This window comes from Panthera leo, chromosome C1 (assembly GCF_018350215.1).
Source record: "Panthera leo isolate Ple1 chromosome C1, P.leo_Ple1_pat1.1, whole genome shotgun sequence".
Lineage (NCBI taxonomy): Eukaryota > Metazoa > Chordata > Mammalia > Carnivora > Felidae > Panthera > Panthera leo.
This window is the reverse complement of record NC_056686.1, coordinates 146219484-146241874: the sequence shown is the minus strand read 5'-3', so window position 1 is coordinate 146241874 and position 22391 is coordinate 146219484. Positions and strand designations below refer to the sequence as shown.

At 38.8% G+C, this 22391-nt stretch overlaps 1 protein-coding gene across 1 annotated transcript in view; it reads left to right on the top strand.

Moving 5' to 3' along the window:
- Positions 1–21215, top strand: part of LOC122226143 (cytohesin 1 interacting protein) — a 32916-nt gene extending 11701 nt beyond the window's left edge. Inside the window, exons 4-8 of the mRNA XM_042948839.1 lie at positions 327–429; positions 643–736; positions 3562–3631; positions 15228–15294; positions 18372–21215. Of these exons, the coding sequence (XP_042804773.1) occupies positions 327–429; positions 643–736; positions 3562–3631; positions 15228–15294; positions 18372–18829 (792 nt within the window). The 3' untranslated portion in view covers positions 18830–21215. The remainder of the gene's footprint in view (positions 1–326; positions 430–642; positions 737–3561; positions 3632–15227; positions 15295–18371) is intronic.
- Positions 21216–22391: the final 1176 nt, after the last annotated feature.

Below are 22391 nucleotides of genomic sequence, written 5' to 3'. Positions count from 1 at the left end.
TAAGAAACCTAATTTTTCTTAATAGATATGTAATAATGAGAGCATCAGGTGGTCTCTCAGGCTTGAAAATGGAAAATCTTGAGCCAGTCTTATCCCACTTTTAGTCTCACCCTGGATTTTTTTTTTTTTTAATGAAAAGGGTTGGCTACAGATTTCATCATAGAATCTCAGGACTGGTACCTTTGATTCAGTTTATATTCAAGAAAGCTTTTCCAATGGTTCTTTGTACCTTTACCTGTTCTGCTGCGTAATCAACACCCTTTTATTTTTTGACACATAGATTTTGAGTTTTTTGAATAATAATTATGTATCACTTGAATTTTTAGACTTACAGGCTCCAGAACCAGAACATGTGCTCTTCTGAGATGTGCACTCTGATTTGCAAAATACAGGAGGATAGCCCAGCCCACTACGCTGGCCTGCAAACTGGTAATTTATAACTTTGCTCATGTTGGGAATGATTTAAATAGCAAGAAAAGAAATCTTTATGCTACCGAAGGTCAGGATGTGATTGCTGCTTTGAATTTTCTTCCCTCTTTTATGTTGCTAAGGTTTGGGGCTTGCTTGTTTTGTTTTATTTGCATGTCAGGAGGGATTGTTCAAGCAAGTGTTTTAACACTCACTTTTCTTGGCATCTCCCAGGTGATGTCCTTGCAAATATCAATGGTGTGAGCACGGAAGGCTTTACCCACAAACAAGTCGTTGACCTGATCAGATCTTCAGGAAACGTGTTAACGTAACTATCCATCTGCTTCCCATGGGGCTTCAGAAATGTTATGGTCTCTCACAATGCCTGTTGAGTGAATGAATAGGCTTTTTGTTCAGGATCACAAGAAGGGAGGCAGTGCACCAAAGCTTTGGGATCGGGTACAGACGTGTATTATCAGTCCCTTTTGTTTCTCAAGGTTTCCTCAAACTTGAAAGTATTGTCAACATCTAAAGTCAGAGGACATCAATAGCCCCAACATCTGTGTGGGAGGGATGACATTTAGAAAATTTATTTATTTATTTATCTTAATGTTAAATTCAACTAAACTGGCACCACATTCTCTTTGGATAGAGAGGAATTAGTCCAGCTTCCATGGTTGATATAATCTTGTGGTTAGAACAAATAAAAGGTCAGGAGGGCTGAGTTTTTTACTCTCACACCACAAGCCAATTGTTTTTCTCTTCTAGTGTTCCATTTAGCAGGAAGAAAACTCTGGTCAACCCTCCCTGCCCTGCGACACACACTCACACTTACTAATAGTCCAGACTTACTCATGGGAGAGTGTTCTTCCCAACTAGAGATTTGACTGAATTTTCTACCATACCATCCTTTAGAGCCTAATAAGACTTCAGTAATTAGTTAAAAGATGGAATTTCCTCAGTCATTCAAATGATATTTATTGAGCAAATACTATGTTTCCAGCTTTGTGATATAGGCTTAGGAGAGACAAAGACAAGGACTCTTGTAGTGCTTTATTATCTGTGGAGGGAGATGGACAAGGAAAGCCTTCAAAAGAAGTAATTTTGAAGTTTCAACTTTTGGTTCCTGCTATTAAGAAAGTAAAATGAGGAACGGGGTAGAATACTGAGTAAGAGGATTCTACCTGCGTTTAGAGGGATCTTGCCTGAGGAGGGGAAATCTGGGCTGAGACATAAGGAAAAAGAAGGGGTGGTCATGTGAACTTCTGGTGAGAGCCTTTCAGGCAAAGAGAGAGGTCTGTGAATTCTCAAAATGGGCTTGGCATGTCCAAGAGATAGAGAAACAACCAGTGTGATGGGTGGTTGGTAGATTAGGGAGAATATAAGAAATGAAGGCAGGGAGTTGGCCAGGGGGCAGAGCATGGGTCTTGTCAGGCTAAGTAATTTAAGCATTTATTCTGACTAAGGTGGGGTGTGTGTGCATTATCTCGCTCATCCTTCACAGCCACCTTGTGATGTTAGTTTTATTTCTATTTATAGATCAAGTGCCTGAAGCTTAAGTTAGGTGGAATTAAGATCAATGATATAGTAAGTGACTGGGCTAGGATTTGACCACCCGCTCTGGAAGCCAAGATCTGTTCTCTTCAGCTACCCCACAGCTGCTCATTGCAAGCTGCCAATAGAAAATCCCCTGGATGCTCTTCAATTATTCTGGTCTAAAGCTTCAAAGATGTTCTTACTGTGTGTGGGACTCCTGATGGTCCAACTCTGTGGATCCTGTGAGTTCAGGGTAAAGGAGCTCTTTACTCCAGAGAAACTTGAATCTATATGGTTGGAGCCATATAGAATCCCAGGGAAAATGGTGGCAGTTAGAATCAGGAGGCTATGTTCCAAATGGTTGAAGTGGGTAGAACGCAGATGTAATTAAGGAGTAGTGGGTGGAGACAAATGGAAATTCAGACGTCAGGAAAATGAGAGACAACTGTATAAATACTGAAGAGGGTGACCAGTGTATTCCTGAGGTTTGGCACATAGACATTTATTGCTTGTTCAGCTCAGGTCAGCATTAAAGTTCCCACTGAAACAGATTCATAGGGATCCTCACTCGTGACCAGAGACAAGACCATCCTAATGAGAAAGGAGACAACATCTTGGCTTTCATTATCATTTCATTATCTTGGGAATGATGCTATTAGAAATAGAGAAAAATTCGTCTCCATATTTAATGCTATTATTCCCCCATGACTTGAAAGATTTCCTGAATCTTAATAGTTACAGCTTATTTGTCAGAAGGAATTTGAGCCAATACTTTAAAAATATTTAGGTGTGTGACTAACACATGGAATTTGTTACCTTATTCAGATTGCTGACTTAGTAGTCAAAATAAAGGCCTCAACATGAGCCCACAAAACAAATCACTCAGGATAGAACACGTCCTTTTATTTTTAGAAAGGCATCTGGTATAGGGAGAAAAGAACAGCATCAAACTGATAATGCCAGGATTAAGGTTTATAAACTTAAAAGGTTCCAAGATGTGAGAGTCATATGAAGGTTATTATCTCTTAGTGGTTTCAGTTCTGTTTGTTCGAGCTGCAAAATTAAGTCAATTTACAGAGTAAAGGTCCCTAGCATCCCAGGAAAGAAAGGATGTTTCCCTTTTCCAAGAAAGAGCATGTTGCTACCACTGTTTGAAAATCCCTATTGCACGTTGGTTTCATTGCTGGACCCCTCATGCTAAGCATGACTATCTAAATTCTGGCACACAGTAAATGCCCAGTAAATATTCACCAAATAGAATAGGTGATTCAGTCAGAGACCATAAGAATAGATTCCATTAGAGAACAACAATCATTGCCATACGCTGGCATCTATAAAGCAAGCCACGGGTTACAAGTTAAACAGTATCTTTTCTTTCAACCTCCCTCTCTAGGGGACATTTTGTTTTTGTGTTGCTTTTGTTCCATTTTCTTTCTCTGAATATTGTCAGAAGATTCCGCCTAGGTGCAGATACTTGAAGTGCCATGAAAATAATAACATTTATGTTGCTTTTTTAAGTGTAGACTGTGCTCAAAGTGGCATAATCTACAAGGATGGTACTTGTTTGAAAGAATCACTCATGCTGTTCCCTTCCCCCCTCCCTTTCTCTTAAAACAGGATAGAGACTCTTAATGGAACAATGATTCTCAAAAGAACAGAGCTTGAAGCAAAGCTACAAGTTTTAAAGGTAATTTAATTTAATACAGTGAGGTACCTTTTTCATCCTTGAACGTGTGAGTGGTAGAATAAAAATCTATTTGAGGAATTGAAATAGCCCTTGAAGATGAAATGTCATGATGAGTCTAAACTGCTGAATTATCAAGAGCCACACAATTACCTTTACAGGAATATTAAATTCCACAAGCCAGTGCAAATCACGTTCTTCCTTCCTCCTTCGGTGTTTCTGTGAGGCTCAGAAAAGCAACAGGAAGGCACATCACTTGAAGAACTTTTCATTCATGCACCTGTGATCTCTCTTGATTTACATTTTGTTTGGGGAAGAAACAAAGGAGGAGTTGCTGGTCTTTTCTTCATTTTTTTCCCCCCGTGTTGCCTGTTTGCAGGAAGGCCTAGAAGTTTTGTTTTTCCACTTTCCTCTTCTGTGTCTTTCTGTTCAGCCTCTTTCTTCCTCCAGAAATCATCTCCCTCTGCTCCTGTGGTTGTCTTTGAATCTACTTTCATTGGCCAACACGCAATCAACTCTGAAGAAGAAAAAAAAAATTAAGTTTCCAGGAGACAGTGCATATTGCAGGATGTTTAGATACAATTCCCTGGGATGGCTTTTTGGGGGTCTTGAAAATCTCAGTTTGCTAGATGGGTGAGGTTCTGCCAGGCCATGAAGTACAGCCCTCACCTATGTGCGTGTGAGTCATGGTCCTACAGATTGCAATGATCTCTTTATCCCAGAGATCTCCCCTGCATTGCAGTGAGGGGGTCAGTCTAAGCAGAGACCACACGGCCTACTACAGGCAGGTTGCTTGCCTGGACTGTGTTTAACAATAGCTGGTGTTTATTAATTTTCTTTGTGAAGCATGTACTTCTTTTCTTTTTAATGTTTATTCATTTTTGAGAGAACTAGAGAGAGCATGCACATGTGCGTGCCAGTGGGGGAGAGGCAGAGCTGGGGACAGAGGATCTGAAGCGGGCTCTGTGCTGACAGCAGAGGGCTCGATGTGGGTCTGGAACTCACGAACTGTGAGATCATGACCTGAGCCAAAGTTGGACGATTAACCAACTGAGCGCCCCTGAAGTGTGTACATTTTAATTTTTGCGCCGGTGAGGGTAGAGTTACTGTTTCTGTTTTATCTTGTATTCTTCCTCCCTCCCCCCACATCTAGTTCATCAATAACCTCTGTTTCCTTCTGTATCAACACTGATTTTGTACTCTTGTTATTGTACTTATAGCTATATTTTGAGTTAATTTGTAAAATTTCTTTAAAAATTCCTCTGTTCAGATTATGATGGGAATTGGCATTTATAGAATAAATATCAATTGACATCTTTATGGTTTTCACTTTTCCTACTTCAAACATAGGACTTGATCTTTTAAATCAGGTTTTTTATGTACTTCAAAAATATTTTATAATTTCTTCATGCACTTCTATATATCTTTTATTATGTTTATTCTTATGTACCTTCTAAGTTTTCTTGCTATAATAAATATGATCTTTTAACTGTAATTTAATTTATTTATGTTTATTTATTTTTAGAGAGAGAGAGTGCACATGCATGAGTGGGAGAGAGGGGAAGAGAAGAGAGAGAGAGAGAGAGAGAGACAGAGAGAGAGAGATTGGATCCCAAGCAGGCTCTGTGCTGTCAGACCAGAGCCCGATGGGGGGCTTGATCCCATGAATCGTGAGATCATGACCTGAGCTGAAATCAAGAGTTGGATGCTTAACCGACTAAGCCACCCAGGCGCTCCAATATGATCTTTTACTTTTAAAAGATCTTTTAGGTTGTTGTTATTTATTTTTGTGTAAATAAAAAAAAAATAATGTTTATTTTTGAGAGAGAGAGAGAGAGATTGAAAGAGTGAGCAGAAGAGGAGCAGAGTGAGAGAGAGACACAGAATCTGAGCTGTCAGCACAGAGCCTGATGTGGGGCTCAAACCCACAAACCGTGGGATCATGACCTGAAGTCAGACGCTTAGCCATCTGAGCCACCCAGGTGCCCCTGTGTAAATTTTAAATCCAGTAGTCTTGCTGAAGTCTCTTTATTCCAATATATTTGTAGATTATCTTAGATTTTTTTATTTAGACACAATATTATCTGCAGATACTGAAAGGTTTGGCCCTTTACTCCCTGATTATTCAAACATAGCTGATCCTTGAACAACAAAGGTTTGAAGTGCAAGGATTCAGCTTACTTTATTGTAGGGGTACAGTATTAACATAACATACAAAATATGTGCTAACTATTTATGTTATTATTAAGGCTTCCAGTCAACAGTAGGCTATTAGTAGTTAAGTTTTTAGGGAGTGCAGAGTTATATGTAGATTTTTTTTACTGTGCAGGGGTCAGTGCCCCAACCCCCCCATGTTGTTCAAGAGTGATAATCTTCTTGTTCTTGACCTTAAAGGGAATGCCTCTAACATTTTATCATGAATATTTTGTATGTAATAAACAGTTAAATGTAAATGTAAATGTAAATTACATTTAGGCTTTTTTTTTTTTTTTTGAGAGAGAGAGAGAGAGAGCATAAGTGCAAATGGGGAGGGACAAAGGGAGAGGGAGAGGGAGAAGAGAGAATCTCAAGCAGGCCCCAGGCTCAGCATAGAACCCAATTCAGGGCTGGATCAAGTGTGAGATCATGACCTGAGCTGAAATCAAGAATCAGATCCTTAACTGACTGAGCCACCCAGGCTCCCCTATTTAGGTTTTAAAACTGTCAAAACTTAATTTGTTTTTGTAAAAGAGGGTATTCGTGAGCATCTTTTTGTTGTTGTTGTTGTTGTTGTTGTTGTTGTTGTTGTTGTTAAATAAACCTGGCTTCTTTAACCTTTTGTAGAAAAAGGAAAGAAATGTACAAAATAAACTGGTGGTGTTATTTAAAGTATGACTGATCAAATAGGACTATATTTCATGGAATAAAGTATTCTCCTGTAAAAAACACATTTCATGTCTCTAAGCAATTTCTGCTCCTTCAATGTTTTCTCTTGAAGTTTTAATATTCATACTTACCTATTTTTTAAATGATGCATGAATTTCTTCAATATACCCATCCTCTCATAGAACATCATAAGAACGTTAACATGTTTAAATGTCCATTTAAGATCCCATCTTTCTTATTATTGCTTGCCTTTGGAGAATTTTATCAACTTTTAGAAAGAAAAACTACAGGCTTCTGTTGCAGATATCTGGTAGTGAACAAATACACTCATACGTTGAACTGGCCTGCTTGCTGTTTTTTTCTGTTCCTTACCTCCGGGTTTACTTTCTTTTTTTGCCGTAGTACTTGCTTTTAGCAAGGGTAAGTAGGTCTTTCTTTGTCAAGAAAATCTTTCACTGCTACTGCTGAAGGAGAGTTTTGCGAGGTGACTGAGTTATTCTTAGCTGATGCTCTGTCTCCTGAGCACTTTAAATGTATTGCGCCTTTGATATTTTTGTTTACGAAAGATCTCCTATTTTTTTATCCTTTGTAGGTAATCTGCACTTTCTATATTTTCTTCTAAAAGGTTTAAAGTTTTTCTTTTTTACACTTGCATTCTGAATGCATCTAGAGTTAAGTTTTATATGTGATTTGAGATGGGATTCTAATTTTCTCTGATTCTCATATGAATACTCAGTTCTCTCAGTACTACTTATTTTATAGTCCGTCTTTTCCCCCAACTGAACTGCAGAGAAGCCTCTGTTTTCAAGCACGTTTCATATATGCATGGATTTTCTTATGGGCTCCGTATTCCAATCCATTGTCTATCTCAAACTCAGTTATTTTACCTTAAATATTGGTATTCCGTTGAGCAAAACTTCCAGGTTATTCTTGGTTCTTTGATCATCTATATAAATGTTAGAATCAGATTGTCAAGTTCTGTAAGTACATTTTAGAATTTTGATTGATACCACATTTTATGTAGATAGCTCAATTTCAAAATGCTTGACATTTGTATGGTATTGAGTTTTCTTCGTGACAGACGATCTTGCCATTTTTTCGCCCATCCTCCCACTCCCCACCCCTCTGGCAACCACCAGTTCTCTGTATTTTTTGAATCTGTTTCTTTTTGTTTGTTTGTTTTGTTTGTTTGTTTGTTTGTTTGTTTGATTGTGGAATTTTTTTGGATTCCACATAGGAGTGAAATCCTGTGCTATTTGTCTTCCCCTGTCTGATTTATTTCACTTAGATAATATCCTCTAGGTCCATCCATGCTGTCACAAATAGCAAGATTTTATTCTTTTTTGTGGATAATATTCCACTGTTTATGGACACCATTTATCCATTTCTCTATTTATGGACACTTAGGGTGCCTATATATCTTGGCTATTTCTTTTAAGTTTATTTATTTTTAGAGAGAGAAAGAAAGAGAGAGAGAGAGAACATACATGTGAGTGGGGGAGGGACAAAGAGAGGGGGAGAGAGCATATCCCAAGCAGGCTCCAAGCTGTTAGTGTGGAGCCCTACTTGGGGGTCGACCTCACGGACTGTGACATTATAGCCTGAGCCAAAATCAAGAGTGGGGCATTTAGCCAACTTAGCCACCCAAGCGCCTCTCTATTTTTAAGTTTTTGAGAAAACTCCATACTGTTTTTCACAGTGGCTGCACCAATTTGCATTCCTACCAATAGTGCGTGAAGTTTCTTTTGTCTCCACATACTCCCCAGTACTTCTTATTTCTTGGGTTTTTTATATTAGCCATTCTGACAGATGTAAATGATATCTCATTGTGGTTTTGATTTACATTTCCCTGATGATAACTGATGTTGAGTGTTTTTTTTCATGTGTCTATTAGCCATCTGTATGTCTTCCTTGGAAAAAAATGTCTATTTAGGCCCTCTGCCCATTTTTAATGGGATTATTTGGGGCTTTTTGGTGTTGAATTATGGAAGTTCTTTACATATGTTGAATATTAACCCCTTGTTGCATATATCATTTGCAAATATCTTCTCACATTCAGTTGCCTTTTTGCTTCATTGGTGGTTTCCTTTGCTGAGCAAAAGCTTTTAATTTTGTTGTAGCCCCATAATTTATTTTTGCTTTTGTTTCCCTTGCCTGAGGAGACATATCGAAAAATATGTTTTTAAGACCAATGTCCAAGAGATTACTACATATGTTTCCTTTTAGGAGTTTTATGGTTTCCTGTCTCATATGTAGGTCTTTAATCCATTTTGAGTTTATTTTTTATATGGTATAAGAAAGTGGTCCAGTTTCATTCTTTTGCATGTAGCTGTCCAGTTTTCCCAATTACTGAAAAGACTATTTTTTCCCCATTGTATATTATTAACTCCTTTGTCATAGATTGATTAACCATATAAGTATGGGTTTGTTTCTGGGCTCTCTATCCTAGTCCATTGATCTATGTATCTATTTTTGTGCTGGTGTAATGTTTTGATTACTTTGGCTTTTTAGTTTATCTTGAAATCTGAGATTGTGATACCTCAAGTTCTGGTGTTCATTTTTAAGATTGTTTTGGCTATTTGGGTTCTTTTGTGGTTTCATACAAATTTTAGGATTATTGTAGTTCTTTTTTTAAATTTTTTTAATGTTTATTTATTTTTGACAGAGAGACAGAGCATGAACGGGGGAGGGTCAGAGAGAGAGGGAGACACAGGATCCGAAAGAGGCTCCAGGCTCTGAGCTTTCAGCACAAAGCCCGACACGGGGCTCGAACTCACAGACCGCAAGATCATGACCTGAACCGAAGTCGGATGGTCAACTGACTGAGCCACCCAGGCGCCCCTTAATTTTTTTTTAATGTTTATTTATTTTTTGAGAGAGAGAGGGAGATAGAGCACAAACAGGGGAGGGGCAGAGAGAGAGGGAGACACAGAATCCAAAGCAGGCTCCAGGCTCTGGAGTCAGCACAGAGCCAATACGGGGGCTCAAACCCACAAACATGAGATCATGACCTGAGCCGAAGTCTGGTGCTTAATTGACTGAGCCACCCAGGTGCCCCAGGATTATTCTAGTTCTTTAAAAAATGCTATTCATGGAGTGCCTGGGTGGCTCAGTTTGTTGGGCATCTGACTTTGGCCTTAGGTCACCATCTCATGGTGCCTGGGTTCGAGCCCCATGTCAGGCTCTGTGCTGACAGTGCTGAGCCTGCTTTGGATTCTCTCTCCTTCTCTCCATGCCCCTCCTCGACTCATACTTTCTCTCTCTCTCTCAAAATAAATAAACTTACAGAATACTGTTTGTCTTTTGATAGGGACTGTATTCTGTATTGACTCTTTAGGTTACTTTGGGTAGTATGGACATTTTAATGATATTAATTCTTCCAAAGGGTGCACATTGAATATATTTCCATTTGTGTTGTCTTCAGTTTCTTTCATCAATGTCTTACAGTTCTCAGAGTAGAAGTCTTTCACCTATTTGGTTAAATTTATTCCTAGATATTTTGTTCTTTTTGATGCAATTATAATCTGCTACTTCATTATTAGTGTATGGAAATGCAAGAGGTTTCAGTATTTTAATTTTGTCTCCTGCAACTTTACTGAGTTTGTTAGTGTTAATAGTTTTTGGTGGAATCTTCACGGTTTTCTATATATAGTGTCATACAAGCTGCAAATAGTGACAGTTTTACTTCTTCCTTAACCAGTTTGGATTCCTTTTATTTCCTTGTATGTCTGATTATCATGCGAGGACTTCCACTCTGTTGTATCAAAGTGGTGAGAGTGGACATCTTGTCTTCTTCCTGATCTTAGAGGAAAAGTTTTCATAATCTTACCATTTTTAATTGTTTTCTTTATCTCTTTCAACAGAGTCTCATAATTTTACACAAGTAGATCCTGTATGTCTTTCGCTAGATGTATCCCTTTCTATGAATGACTTTTGTTTGTATTATAGTTTCGTTATAAAAAATAAACGTTTTGATTGAGGTTGATGTATAGATACATAAAGTCAATTTTTATGCTGTCATTCAAACTATCTTGTTCAAACTATTGCTAAACTATATCATTTAAACAAATTATCTGTAGGTTATTTTGGGTTTTCTGTGAAGATAGTAACCGTTGAGAATAACAGTTTCTCTTTCTTCATTACATTGACTATAGCCTATAATACAGTGTTGAATAGAAACTATAATAATAGGCATCTTTGTTTTTTCTTGATTTTAAAGGGAATTCCTACTTGTTCCTATTAGGAACGAGCTCTCTCTATGAATATACTTTTCTGATTTGGGATGCTCCCTTCCATACCAAATTTACTGGTAGTTTTTATAGTGCTTGTGTATTAAATTTTATCAAACACTGCTTTCTGCATGTATTATTCTTGTTTGTGTATTTCTAATTTTTTTTTAAATTTATTTATTATCGAGAGACAGAAAGACACAGAGTGTGAGCAGGGGAGGGGCAGAGAGAAGGGGGAGGAGACACAGAATCCGAAGCAGGCTCCAGGCTCCGTGCTGTCAGCATAGAGCCTGATGCAGGGCTCGAACCCACAAACCTCGAGATCATGACCTGAGCTGAAGTCGGATGCTTAACCGACTGAGCCACCCAGGCACCCCTCCTGTTTATGTATTTTTTAAAAATCTGTCAATATGGCAAATGACATTTAAAGATTTTCTAATGTTAAACTACTCTTGCATTTGTAGAAGAACCCAACCTAGTCATAATTTACAATCGTTTTTTTATATAATTGTAGATTTGATTTGCTAATATATTCTTTAGGATTTTTGAAGGTAGCTTCATTTATAGGTAAAATGGCCTGCAGTTTTCTTCTCTCAAACTATCTTTCTTTAGTTTTGGCATCATGTTTTCTGGACTCTTAGCGTGAGCTGGGAAGAATCTTCCCCTTTTCTTCTCTGCTAGAATTCTTGTAACTATCTGAATCATCTGGGCTTAAGGTTCTTTTCTGGTGAGAATACTTCTAAACTCTGTTTCAGTTTCCTTATTAATTATAAGACTTCTCAGGATTTCTGTTTTGTTTGTTTTGTTTTGTTTGAGTCAGTTTTATTGAATTAATTTTTTTGTTAATAAATTTTCAAATTTTTCAAATTTATCGCATAAGTTGATAATAAAAATTCTATTCTCATATTTTTATTTTCTTCACAAGAAGGATTATGTCCCCATTTTTACTTGTACTACTTTTTATGCCTTTTTTTATGGTACTCTAGAGAATTTTCTATTTTTGAGTCTTTTCAAAAACCAGTATTTCAATTTGTGGCAATCTTTTGTCTTTTTCTGGTGACTTTTAAGATGTTCTTTTGTCTTTGCTGATCTAAAGTTTCACTGAAATGTGACTAGGTCTGGATTCATTTCTAAATTTATATTGCTTAAAAAATGCACTATCTTTTCAATCTAAAGACTTATGAATTTCTTCAGTTTTGGAAAACTATCATCTTGATCTCTTTGAATATACCTTCTTCACCATTCCCTGAATTATCTTTTGGAATTCATGTTGGACATATTTTAGAATCTTTTGATTTATTTCCCTTGCTTCCTAACCACTCATATTTTGTATCACTTTATCTTCTTTGTTAGGTTCTTGTTTAGTTCTTCAGTAATGTTGTATTTATGCTGTATAGAATGAGTTATTTCCATCCAGCTTTAAGGATTAATTGATTCTTAAAAAAATTTTTTTAATGCTTATTTATTTTCGAGAAAGAGACAGAGACAGAGAGTGAGCACGGGAGGGGCAGAGAGAGGGGGAGACCCAGAATCTGAAGCAGGCTCCAGCCTCTGAGCTATCAGCACAGAGCCGGATGCGGGTCTCGAATTCATGAATCGGTAGACCATGACCTGAGCTGAAGTCAGACGACTAACCCACTGAGCCACCCAGGCGCCCCAGGATTAATTTTTAATTTTCAGATCATTCTTTTTCATGTCTATCCGTTCTCGTTTTACTTCTTTGTTTCAGATTTCTTGTTCTGATCAACATTGGTTTCATTTCTTCCTCAGAGGATTATAAATATTCCTGTTTTAAAGTCTTCTTTGGACACTGTTCGTTTTCATTTTATTTGGAGAGAATCCATGTGCTGACAATCGGTTTTCTAGTCTTTCATACCTTTGGACTTTATATTGCCCATTTCCCTTATATGGTGGTCTCTCCCTTACCACTCAATATTGTGCTTGGGTTTCCTCCACCCTGCACTTTCAAGGCTCCCAATCCCAAGCCAGGGCTGGCCTTGTGGATGCCTTCTAGAGGGTTAGTGTCCTGTTTGGCTCAGGTCATGAGGCTGCATTTTTATACAATTGCCTCTTTAGGCTCGAGTTCTACATGAGCCATAGCCACCATTAGCAGCTTTTCTCAGCCTCATTTTCATGGTCACGAGCCAGAAATGTCTGGATCTGACGTGTAACCAGGGTCAAGTTGGCTTCCCCTTCCCACAATGACATTTAGTTTGTGGGTCCCACATAAGTACGCACTGATCTTTCAAAGACTCTGTGAGGCCACAAGCTCTTCTTTAGAAAGAGTGGTCCCTTCTGAGCCATGGCTTCAGGGATTCCCTTTCTCAGGACCTCTGATTCAGATGTTTAACATGAAAACAGCACATCCGCTGTGCTAGCTGGAGGGGCTACTTTTTAATCTAACTCTGCTTTTTACTGGGTTCGTAGCCCTTGGGAAGTATTTGGTACATTGCACCTTTATTTCCTAGTCTCGAACTTCGTAGGACAGTTAGGAAAATTAAACCGCGTATTATCCACGAGAGCACTTTATAAAAGTCGTAAAGATGGAAATGTTTAGCTGTATGTCTCACGTATATTGGAAACGTTGGAAATACATCCAACTCAAAATACCTGTCTGTGAGAGTTGAGTTTGATTTCAGGAAGCCATCCTTTGATATATTCATTCAACCAATATTTACTAAGCAGCTGTTGCATACCAGGCCCTGAGCTAGGTACACTGAGGCAATAGGACCCAGTAGGGTTAGATCTCCCACATGCTTTCATTTTCTTCTGATGGCAAGAGCTCTCGTTGGTCCAAATATACCACTGTAATATTAAGAACAGGCAGAAACAGATTCTGAGGAAAATGGGGAAGCTTCCACAGAGACCAAAAACTCTTAATCACTTTGACACATCTGCTCTTTACTCTGGTGTTTTCTTGGTTTAAATGATGACGTGCCTAGATAACTGGACCAAATCAACGGATTAGATATTTTAAAACGTTTGTTTTCACAAAAAATAACTATTTGGCAAGGCCTGACTTTGTATTTCTGAAAGCAAGTGCAAGCTTCTCTCTGTGTTTAGTGTTGATTGTCAGCCTATGCCGTGCTCCTCTCCTGGACTCTATTCTCTTGTAGGAGATAGACCCCTGTAAGGAGGAAGGCGCTGGATCCTAGTTCTTTTCTCCATGGGTCCTTAACTCTGACCTTCATAGGACCACAGTTTGCACAAATAAAAGGAGCTGTAATTCAGGTAGCCCGGCCATCTCGTAGACACGCTGACTAAAGTATAATGTAGAAAAAACAAGACATCAACTGAGCCAGGCATTTTATGGCTTTGATTTAGTGCTTGCATATCATATAGGTAACTCTAAGGGTTGATGCTTAGTGTTACTGTTACCAAGGCTTGGAAAATCCCGCCCACTGATTGTTCAGTCCCTGAACTGAGGAAAGCCATTCTTCCCTTAAGCATTCGACGATATTCTTGTAAGTGTATTATTTTCTTTTCCTTAGGTTTTCCCCTTCCAGATGTGCTTTTTTTCCCTCTTTCTTTTCAGCCTTTATCTACCTCTTCCAGACTGTTTCTTACCGAGCAGTGCCTGTTTCCAACTAGGCTGCCTTTCCTTTGGGATGAAGCGGCCATAGGCAAATCTGAGCTGTGCCTGCCTGCTGGGCTTGCTGTGGGGATGGCAACAGGCAAGGACTGGGGTAGGGTAAAGGCCAAAGGATGTGAGGGAGAATGAGCCTCTAGCTATCCTTGTCAGATGGTTTCTGCCTGGCTGGCTTTGATTTTCCTCACCTCAGCCCCTTTGATGGGTTAGGCCAGGTCTCCTGAGCAGTCTTGACTGACAGCAGCCACTTCATTCCCACCCTGGGACGCTGTTCTCGTGCTGAGCAGCCAAGGAAGGAAGCAGTTAAGTGAGGGTCCTTATTAGCAGTGTTCTAAGTTTAGCCCTCCAAAGGAAGCCTTTCAGACAGGCCAGCTTCCCCTTTTTGGTATGAAAGATAAATAGGTGTGCAGCAGAAAACACTGGTTTAATGCCCCAGGCTTATAGAATGATGGCATTTACTGAACATTTACTAAGTTGTAATCACTGTTCCAAACATTCTACATCTACTAACTTACTTAATTTTCATGACAATCCCAGGGTCTGGATTCTATGAATGCCTTCATCTTGTGTGTGGGGGAAGCCTAGGTGGTAAATCCTTGCCTCAACAGCTAGTAAATGGACACAGACCCAAACAATCAGTTATGTAATATTTAAAACAAATGAAAATAAAAAAAAAGTCATTGTTTCTATTGTCGATTGTTTCAACTCATTGGTGCTACTGGATTATTTCTTGAGAAAGTAGCATTCCCAATATCCCCCTTTTGTATAGAAGATAATCTTCTGAATGAATGAGAGGGTTTGTTAGTGCTAGAAAGAAAGGAAGAAAAAAATTAATGACAAATCTCAACACCCAGAAGTAAATTGCTACCTTCACTGGGGATTCCCAATAATTAACACTTTTTCTCTTCTTTATCAGCAAACCTTGAAGAAAAAATGGGTGGAGTTCAGATCTCTGCAGTTACAGGAACAGCGTCTGCTTCATGGTAAATGTGACTTCCTGTTCAGAAACCACACTAACATTCATCTTTTTTTTTGTATTTCTGCCTCTACGTTATTTTAAGATTATCATCGTTGTAAGAAAAAATTGTCTGGCATGGATCAGGAATGCTAGTGTATGTTTTTTGTCATGACTTTTGGAGTGACCTATGTATCTGGAGGGTGAGTAAGTCCAGTCACCTCCTCTCCTCCATACGTGTAACACATCGGCACATGAAAACATGCTCATGCTCACATGCATGTGCACAATTGCAAGAGGCACGTGGAGATTTTAGAAGAGCCGTAGATGAGTTAAATTCCTGACAATGTTTATGGCTCGGGGGTTGTGTGAGTCTCAGAAACTATGGAAGCTGGAATGGTAGCACGCTTCTTGGGTAGAGCTCCTGTCATTTGTTCATATTATACAAGTTACATGAGTGCAGAGAATCTCTTCTTCTTGGCCCGTAAACCCAAGACAGAAATCGGAATGATCATCCCAATAGTCAATGCATGGCTCTCGCAATTGTGTGAATTCTGAAGGGAATGGGTTGATTGAAAAATTTGTTGATGCGACATTTGCTATGTGACTCCTGTAACCTGAGGAATGAACTTGCACATACAAATAATTCACTGAAACCACTAGGTATGTGGGTGTGAAACATAGGTTATATCTTCTTAAGATAACACTGAGCTAAAGTCTCCATTTATAACCCAGAATGTCTGTTTCAAGTCATAACTTATTTATGGGAAAAAAGACATTTAATTCATAATTAGGCACTAATGTATGACATAGAGGTTTGTGTTGAAATTTTGTTCTCTTAAATGAAATTTATATATAAGTTACTTCTCTTTTGTATGTTTTAAAATTAATATTAAAACAATTCTTAATAGATTCTTTTGGGGGGGGGGGTCTGAAGTGTCCTAGCAGGACAGAGGTATAAAAATCCAGCTACCTCCTGGATTTCTGTAGACTTGAGAGTGTTTGGGAAACCTTTGCCTCCCCTTCTGGAGCATTCTGCAGTGGAGATGGGGTTTGGTCTAATAAGTACAGGCAGTTCTGGGGTTCTATAGGAACAGGCTTATACGGACAAGGTGTTTCGTTCAGGATTAAGGGAAACAACTCCGCATAAAGCCACTTTTGTACATGTTCTTTTTGAGAGATTGAAGGACTTCTTTAGTTTACTTTTTCTAGGCCTAGAATAAATACACGAGGCATGAGATTCTCAATGGCTTTCCAATCAAAAAGAATTCATCACCTCGTTGACAGATGATGTAAAGTAGGTTTTATTAGTAAAAAGGAAAGCATTATGACTAGTCAGTGCAGGGCTCACATATTGAACCTTGCAGATCAAATAGAAAAATAAAGTCTCTTCTATTTCTCTTCCTGAAGCAGAGTCACCTTCTAATTATGTCATTCTCAGGCTGGTATAACAATTAATCCCCTTTCTTTCAGCAGCATACCAACCAACTCAGGTAGTACATAAGCAAGTGGGGTATGGACAGGATGGATGTTGGTGTGCAATTAAAATTTGAGTTTGGAGAGCCCAGATACAGAGAAAGGTTGATGAACAAATTTAGCTAAGCTGATCAATTTCAACTTGTACAAATGAATTGTTACTTATTTCAGGACAGGGATGTTTTCTGGGCACAGTAGCATTCCAGAGCATTTAGGTGTTAAAGTAGTCTGGGAAGAAACAAGGAATATTGAGGCTGGAAGGTATTTTTTTCTGTTTTAAACACCTTTTGAATTCTCTATAATCAGCCTATAGGTGCAGGTTATATAACTGTGTTTCCCATATACTTCAACTTATGTTACAATAATTATATAATTGTTTAAAAAATACAGTACCTTGGGGCATCTGGGTGGCTCAGTCGGTTGGGCATCCGACGTCGTCTCTGGTCATGATCTCACAGTCCGTGAGTTCAAGCTCCACGTCAGGCTCTGTGCTGACAGCTCAGAGCCTGGAGCCTGCTTTAGATTCTGTGTATCCCTCTCTCTTTGCCCCTCCCCTGCTCATGCTCTGTCTCCTCTGTCTCAAAAATAAATAAAAAAATTAAAAAATAAGTAAAAATACGGTAACTAAAAATCAGAGGAACTAAATGGAGGAAGTCCATAAGACAGCATTTCCCCAAGTATATTCTTTATTTTTTTCCCCAAAGATATTCTTTAGAACCCCATTTCTGTGAGAATTTTAGTGAATGTTGCAGAGTCACTTCAGTTTAAGAAATAATACTCTTGGGGGTGCCTGGGTGACTCAGTCGGTTGAGCATCTGACTTCGGCTCAGGTCATGATCTCACAGTTTGTGAGTCAAGCCCCATGTTGGGCTCTGTGCCGACAGCTCAGAGCCTGGAGCCTGCTTTGGATTCTGTCTGCCTCTCTCTCTGGCCCTCCCCTGTTTGTGCTCTGTCTCTCTCTCTCCCCAAAATAAAACAAATTAAAACATTAAAACAAAAATAAAACATTAAAAAATTTTTTTTTTAAATTTTTTTTTTTTTTTTTCAACGTTTATTTATTTTTGGGACAGAGAGAGACAGAGCATGAACGGGGGAGGGGCAGAGAGAGACACGGAGACACAGAATCCGAAACAGGCTCCAGGCTCTGAGCCATCAGCCCAGAGCCTGACGCGGGGCTCGAACTCACGGACCGTGAGATCGTGACCTGGCTGAAGTCGGACGCTTAACCGACTGCGCCACCCAGGCGCCCCAAACATTAAAAAATTTTAAAAAAGAAATTATATTCTTGGAGATTGACAAGTCACCCTGGCATACTGTCAGATGAGTTTAACTGTTCCTATACAAAGAATCTTGTTTAAATTTATTTCATTTAGCATTACCATTTCTGTGACTGTGGAACACTGTTACATGGAAGCTAGTCCATGAACAATAGTTTGGGAAACACCCCTACAAGGTTTATCAAATGGCCTCAAAATAAGTCACTTGTTCATATAGGTGAAGCTCAGTGAAAAATATTGTTCACTTTTACTCTTTCTTTTTTGCGCCCTTTGAAGAGAAGTTTTGTGTATTTACTCGAAGGGAGTGATGCTCATATGCATTCCACAGTAGACTCTCTTTTCTGCGTTCTAGGCGACTCAGGTAACTGCTCGAGTTTAGAGAACATGGACATAGATGAATCAGTTTTGTTTGGAACCCTGCCTGGGCCCAGCCCTGCCCTCCTGGACCGGAATCGATTATCCAGCGAGAGTAGCTGTCTGAGCTCCATGACGATGGACAGCGAAGATGGCTACCAGACGTGTGTGTCTGAGGACTCAAGCAGGGGAGCCTTCAGTCGACAGACGAGCACAGATGATGAGTGCTTTGTCCCCAGGGATGGGGACGATTTTCTGAAGAGGTCTTCTTCGAGGAGGAACCGAAGCATTAGTACTGCCAGTAGTGGGTCCATGTCCCCCTTGTGGGAGGGCAACTTCTCAAACATATTTGGGACCCTGCCCCGGAAAAGCAGAAGGGGAAGTGTCCGGAAACAACTCTTAAAATTCATCCCCGGCCTTCACCGTGCAGTGGAAGAGGAAGAGAGTCGCTTCTGATGGGCTGTCTTGCCCTTTTGTATTAGCTTATTTCGTAAATATCTCTAGACTTGTTTAGAACAACTCCACCCGGCCTGGTGGGAAACTGTGGAGGGATTGCAAAACTGAAACCCCATTTCATGGCAATAGTGACCTTTATTTAAATTTTTGTGTCATGATTTTTGCTTCTTAAGTCGTTTTGTAGCCAGGAAAGCTCTGTTTATAACCAGAAGGTAGGGGAATTAAGTCATAAGTTAGATACTATAACAAATTAATGCACATTCCTGCTCATTTTAATGCTGCCTGTGAAGGCAAGGGTTATATTTATTTTCTGGATTATCTATGTGAAAAACTGAGAACTTTTCAGAGTCAAGTGTAAATAAAAGAGTGACGGAATATAATTATTTGGGATACCTTCCGTAGGTTCATTGGTAGGTCACGGAACCTTATGTTTGCTTAAGATCAGGAGCCTCCAGGGAGGCTTAATAATAGGCAATTTTGAACGTTTTCTGCTTAAATCTGTGAAGGATTATAAATAAAGATGATAGTCAGCTATGTTTCACAAACACAGCAACAATAAAGCAGGAAGCATATAAGTTAATATTAGGGTTTAGATCCATGAGATCCATGGAAACATGTTGTCTAATAGGGGTGCTGAGGAAGATTATGATACGGCCTTTTTTATAGTCAGCCTAACCAAAATAGGTGAGAATGTCACTTACGCGATTCAACTTTTGTTCTGCCTAAACTTTGATGGCAAGTCTAGAATTCTCAAGATCCTGCATACAACTTTGTAATCTTTGTTTTTGAGCAAATGTCTGAAATTTGAAAAATTAAAGCCAGGAAAAGGATTTTTCTCCTGTAGAGTTTTTCACATTATTCCTCACTTTATATTATAGATTCCACAGTTACTGCCTTAGCATTTTTTTGCGTGTTGGTCATGTTAGTATCACATTACTTCTAGCCTTTCAATGACATTTTCATTCAGTATCCATTTGAAGTCCATGGTTATTCTGTTCTGGTGATACAGCTGCTCATGACCTATATTCTAGAGTAGACAGTGTAATAAATAGTCCTTACTGATTTACTGATTTAAAGCTGTGTGTGTGTGTGTGTGTGTGTGTGTGTGTGTGTGTGTTTGGGAGAAAGAGATGTTTGATAGGTGACTTTGAGTGGAACCACACGAAAATCAAAAGAATGAGTCATTTTGAGAAAAAAAAAAGGAAGCGTGAGGAAGCCTGTAGGGTAATAAATGAATGTTAAAAAATAAAATATAAAAAGATTTCTAATTGGAACCTGCTTTCCACTAATTATTTGAACTTAGAATTATCCAGTCGGCTCTGCTTGAGAATCATTCATATGAAAAGCAGTTTGTAGTGTTTCACAGGAACAGTTACAATCCTGTGTACCACTTACTGAATACCTAGCAGGTTAAAGATGCTTTCCATGTGATCCAACCCTGTTAGATAGGTGTTAGGCCTACAGAAAGGAGGAGGAATTCAGAGAAGTTCCAATGGCCAAGGGCGAGGCTTACATCGGAAGCCATTTCTTTCTGGCTCTGGCCTATCTTCAGTCTTTCGAGATATTGTTTACTCTTTTGCTGGTTCTGTGTGGTCATCACCACAGAACTTCCCCCCACCCCCACTCCTCAGAGAATACATAAAGCACACCCCTCAGAGACTCTGCATGGACAAAAATTGTCTTTGGTAAAAAAGAAAACAAACGCATTTAGAATAACTCTTTCTCTTGGCCTCCACAGGCTAGTTTTCAAATATGGGCACATTAATAGCTACGTGGTTAACAATACATTTATTTTCAGCAAGGGCTTGCAAACCAGTTGTGATTGCCTGACACTGTTTATTTCCCATCATAGATTAGAACGATCATCTGCAGTGTATTTTGTTAACCTTATTTTGCCAAATCCGGGGGAAAGAAATCATCATGTTTATTTGAGGAAAGATGACTTTAAATTCTTCTACAACGTGATCAGTGTTTCAAGAACTTCCACAGATCATCTGGGAAAGCAGGTTATAGGTTATTTGCTTTTCTTCTGGCTTTAAGTGTTAAATACATCTTCCTTACAGTAATCGTCAAATCTAAAAAAGTTCAGGGAAGGGACAGAGCAAATTTTACTATAGTCTGAGGTAAGAAGAATGAGAGTCAAGAGTTTGATATGTTCTGGAAAAAAAGAAAAGCACTTTTTAACCAAAGTACAGGAAGGAAGGGTATCTCATGTTTTGTGTGTTCACAAGTTGTAAGAAAACTAGCTGTTCAGTGGAAATGTGGGTAAATTTCTCACAGCAGAGCTTTTCAGACTTGTGACCTCAGTGGGGCTTTAAAAGACTTCATTTCTCTAATCTTTTGGAGCACAATGACTCACTTTGATGTAATTTTTGAGAAAATAATTGAAAAGCTAAGTGCTTTGTTTTTTGCTTATCCCAAAGTTGTCAAATATGCGATATTGGTGGATTTCACTAATTGATAACTGGTTGTGAAAATGCATTTTTTGTCGCATGGCAGGCATCGAGAAGCCAAGTTTGAATGAAGCATATTGAGAATTATTCTGTCATGTGGCTAAAGGAACACCACCTTTGTGGTGTCAGAAACGTGGGTACTCTATTTTATGAAATGAGCTTTTCTTCATCACTTTCTACTTTGTAGTGTTTTTATATCTTAGTTGCATGTACAAATAGTATTAAAAATCCTAGTTTGAACTGAAGAAATCAAACTTGGGTATAATTTGTGTGTACTGACCATACAGTATAAGTATTTATGGATGTATACAACTTAAGTATAGTAAATACTACATAACAACTATATCGAATCCTTCAGTTTATAAGGTTATTGATACTTTGTATCTATTTCCTTACAGAATATGGGCAATAAAAAAAGTTAATGCCTTTCTGGAATAAAGAATGCTATTCTTCAGTGTTGGAAGTCTCTTCCCTCCCTTTCTCTCCCCCCTTCTCTCTATCTCTATCTCTTTACCTATTCACCTTACATGAAATGATTATTTTAAAAGCAGATTTTTAAGAAATCTGGGATGACCTCTTGATACCTAATTTTTTGACATTTTTATTTTTTATTTTGTAAATAAATTTTTTTAACATCTATTTATTGTTGAGAGACAGAGACAGACAGAGCATCAGCAGGGGAGGGTCAGAGAGAGAAGGAGACATAGACTCGGAAGCTGGCTCCAGGCTCTGAGCTGTCAGCACAGAGCCTGACGTTGGGGCTCGAACCCACAAATCGCGACATCATGACCTGAGCCAAAATTGGACCCTTAACTGACTGAGCCACCCAGGTGCCCCTGACATTTTTAAAAGGCATTACCTACTTAATTGAGGCTTTGCCCTTGTATTAGCTTTTTGATGTTTAACACATTACTACATACTTAGAGGTTTCAAACACATTTATTAGCTCAAAATTTGTGTGGGTCAGGTGTCTGGGCAAATATTAGCTGGGTTTGCTCATGGACTCATGAGGCTGCAATCAAGGTGTCATCTGGGATGACTTCTTACCTGGAGTTCTGACTGGGAAAAGAAACACTACTAAGCTCCCTCAGGTTGCTGTCAGAATCATT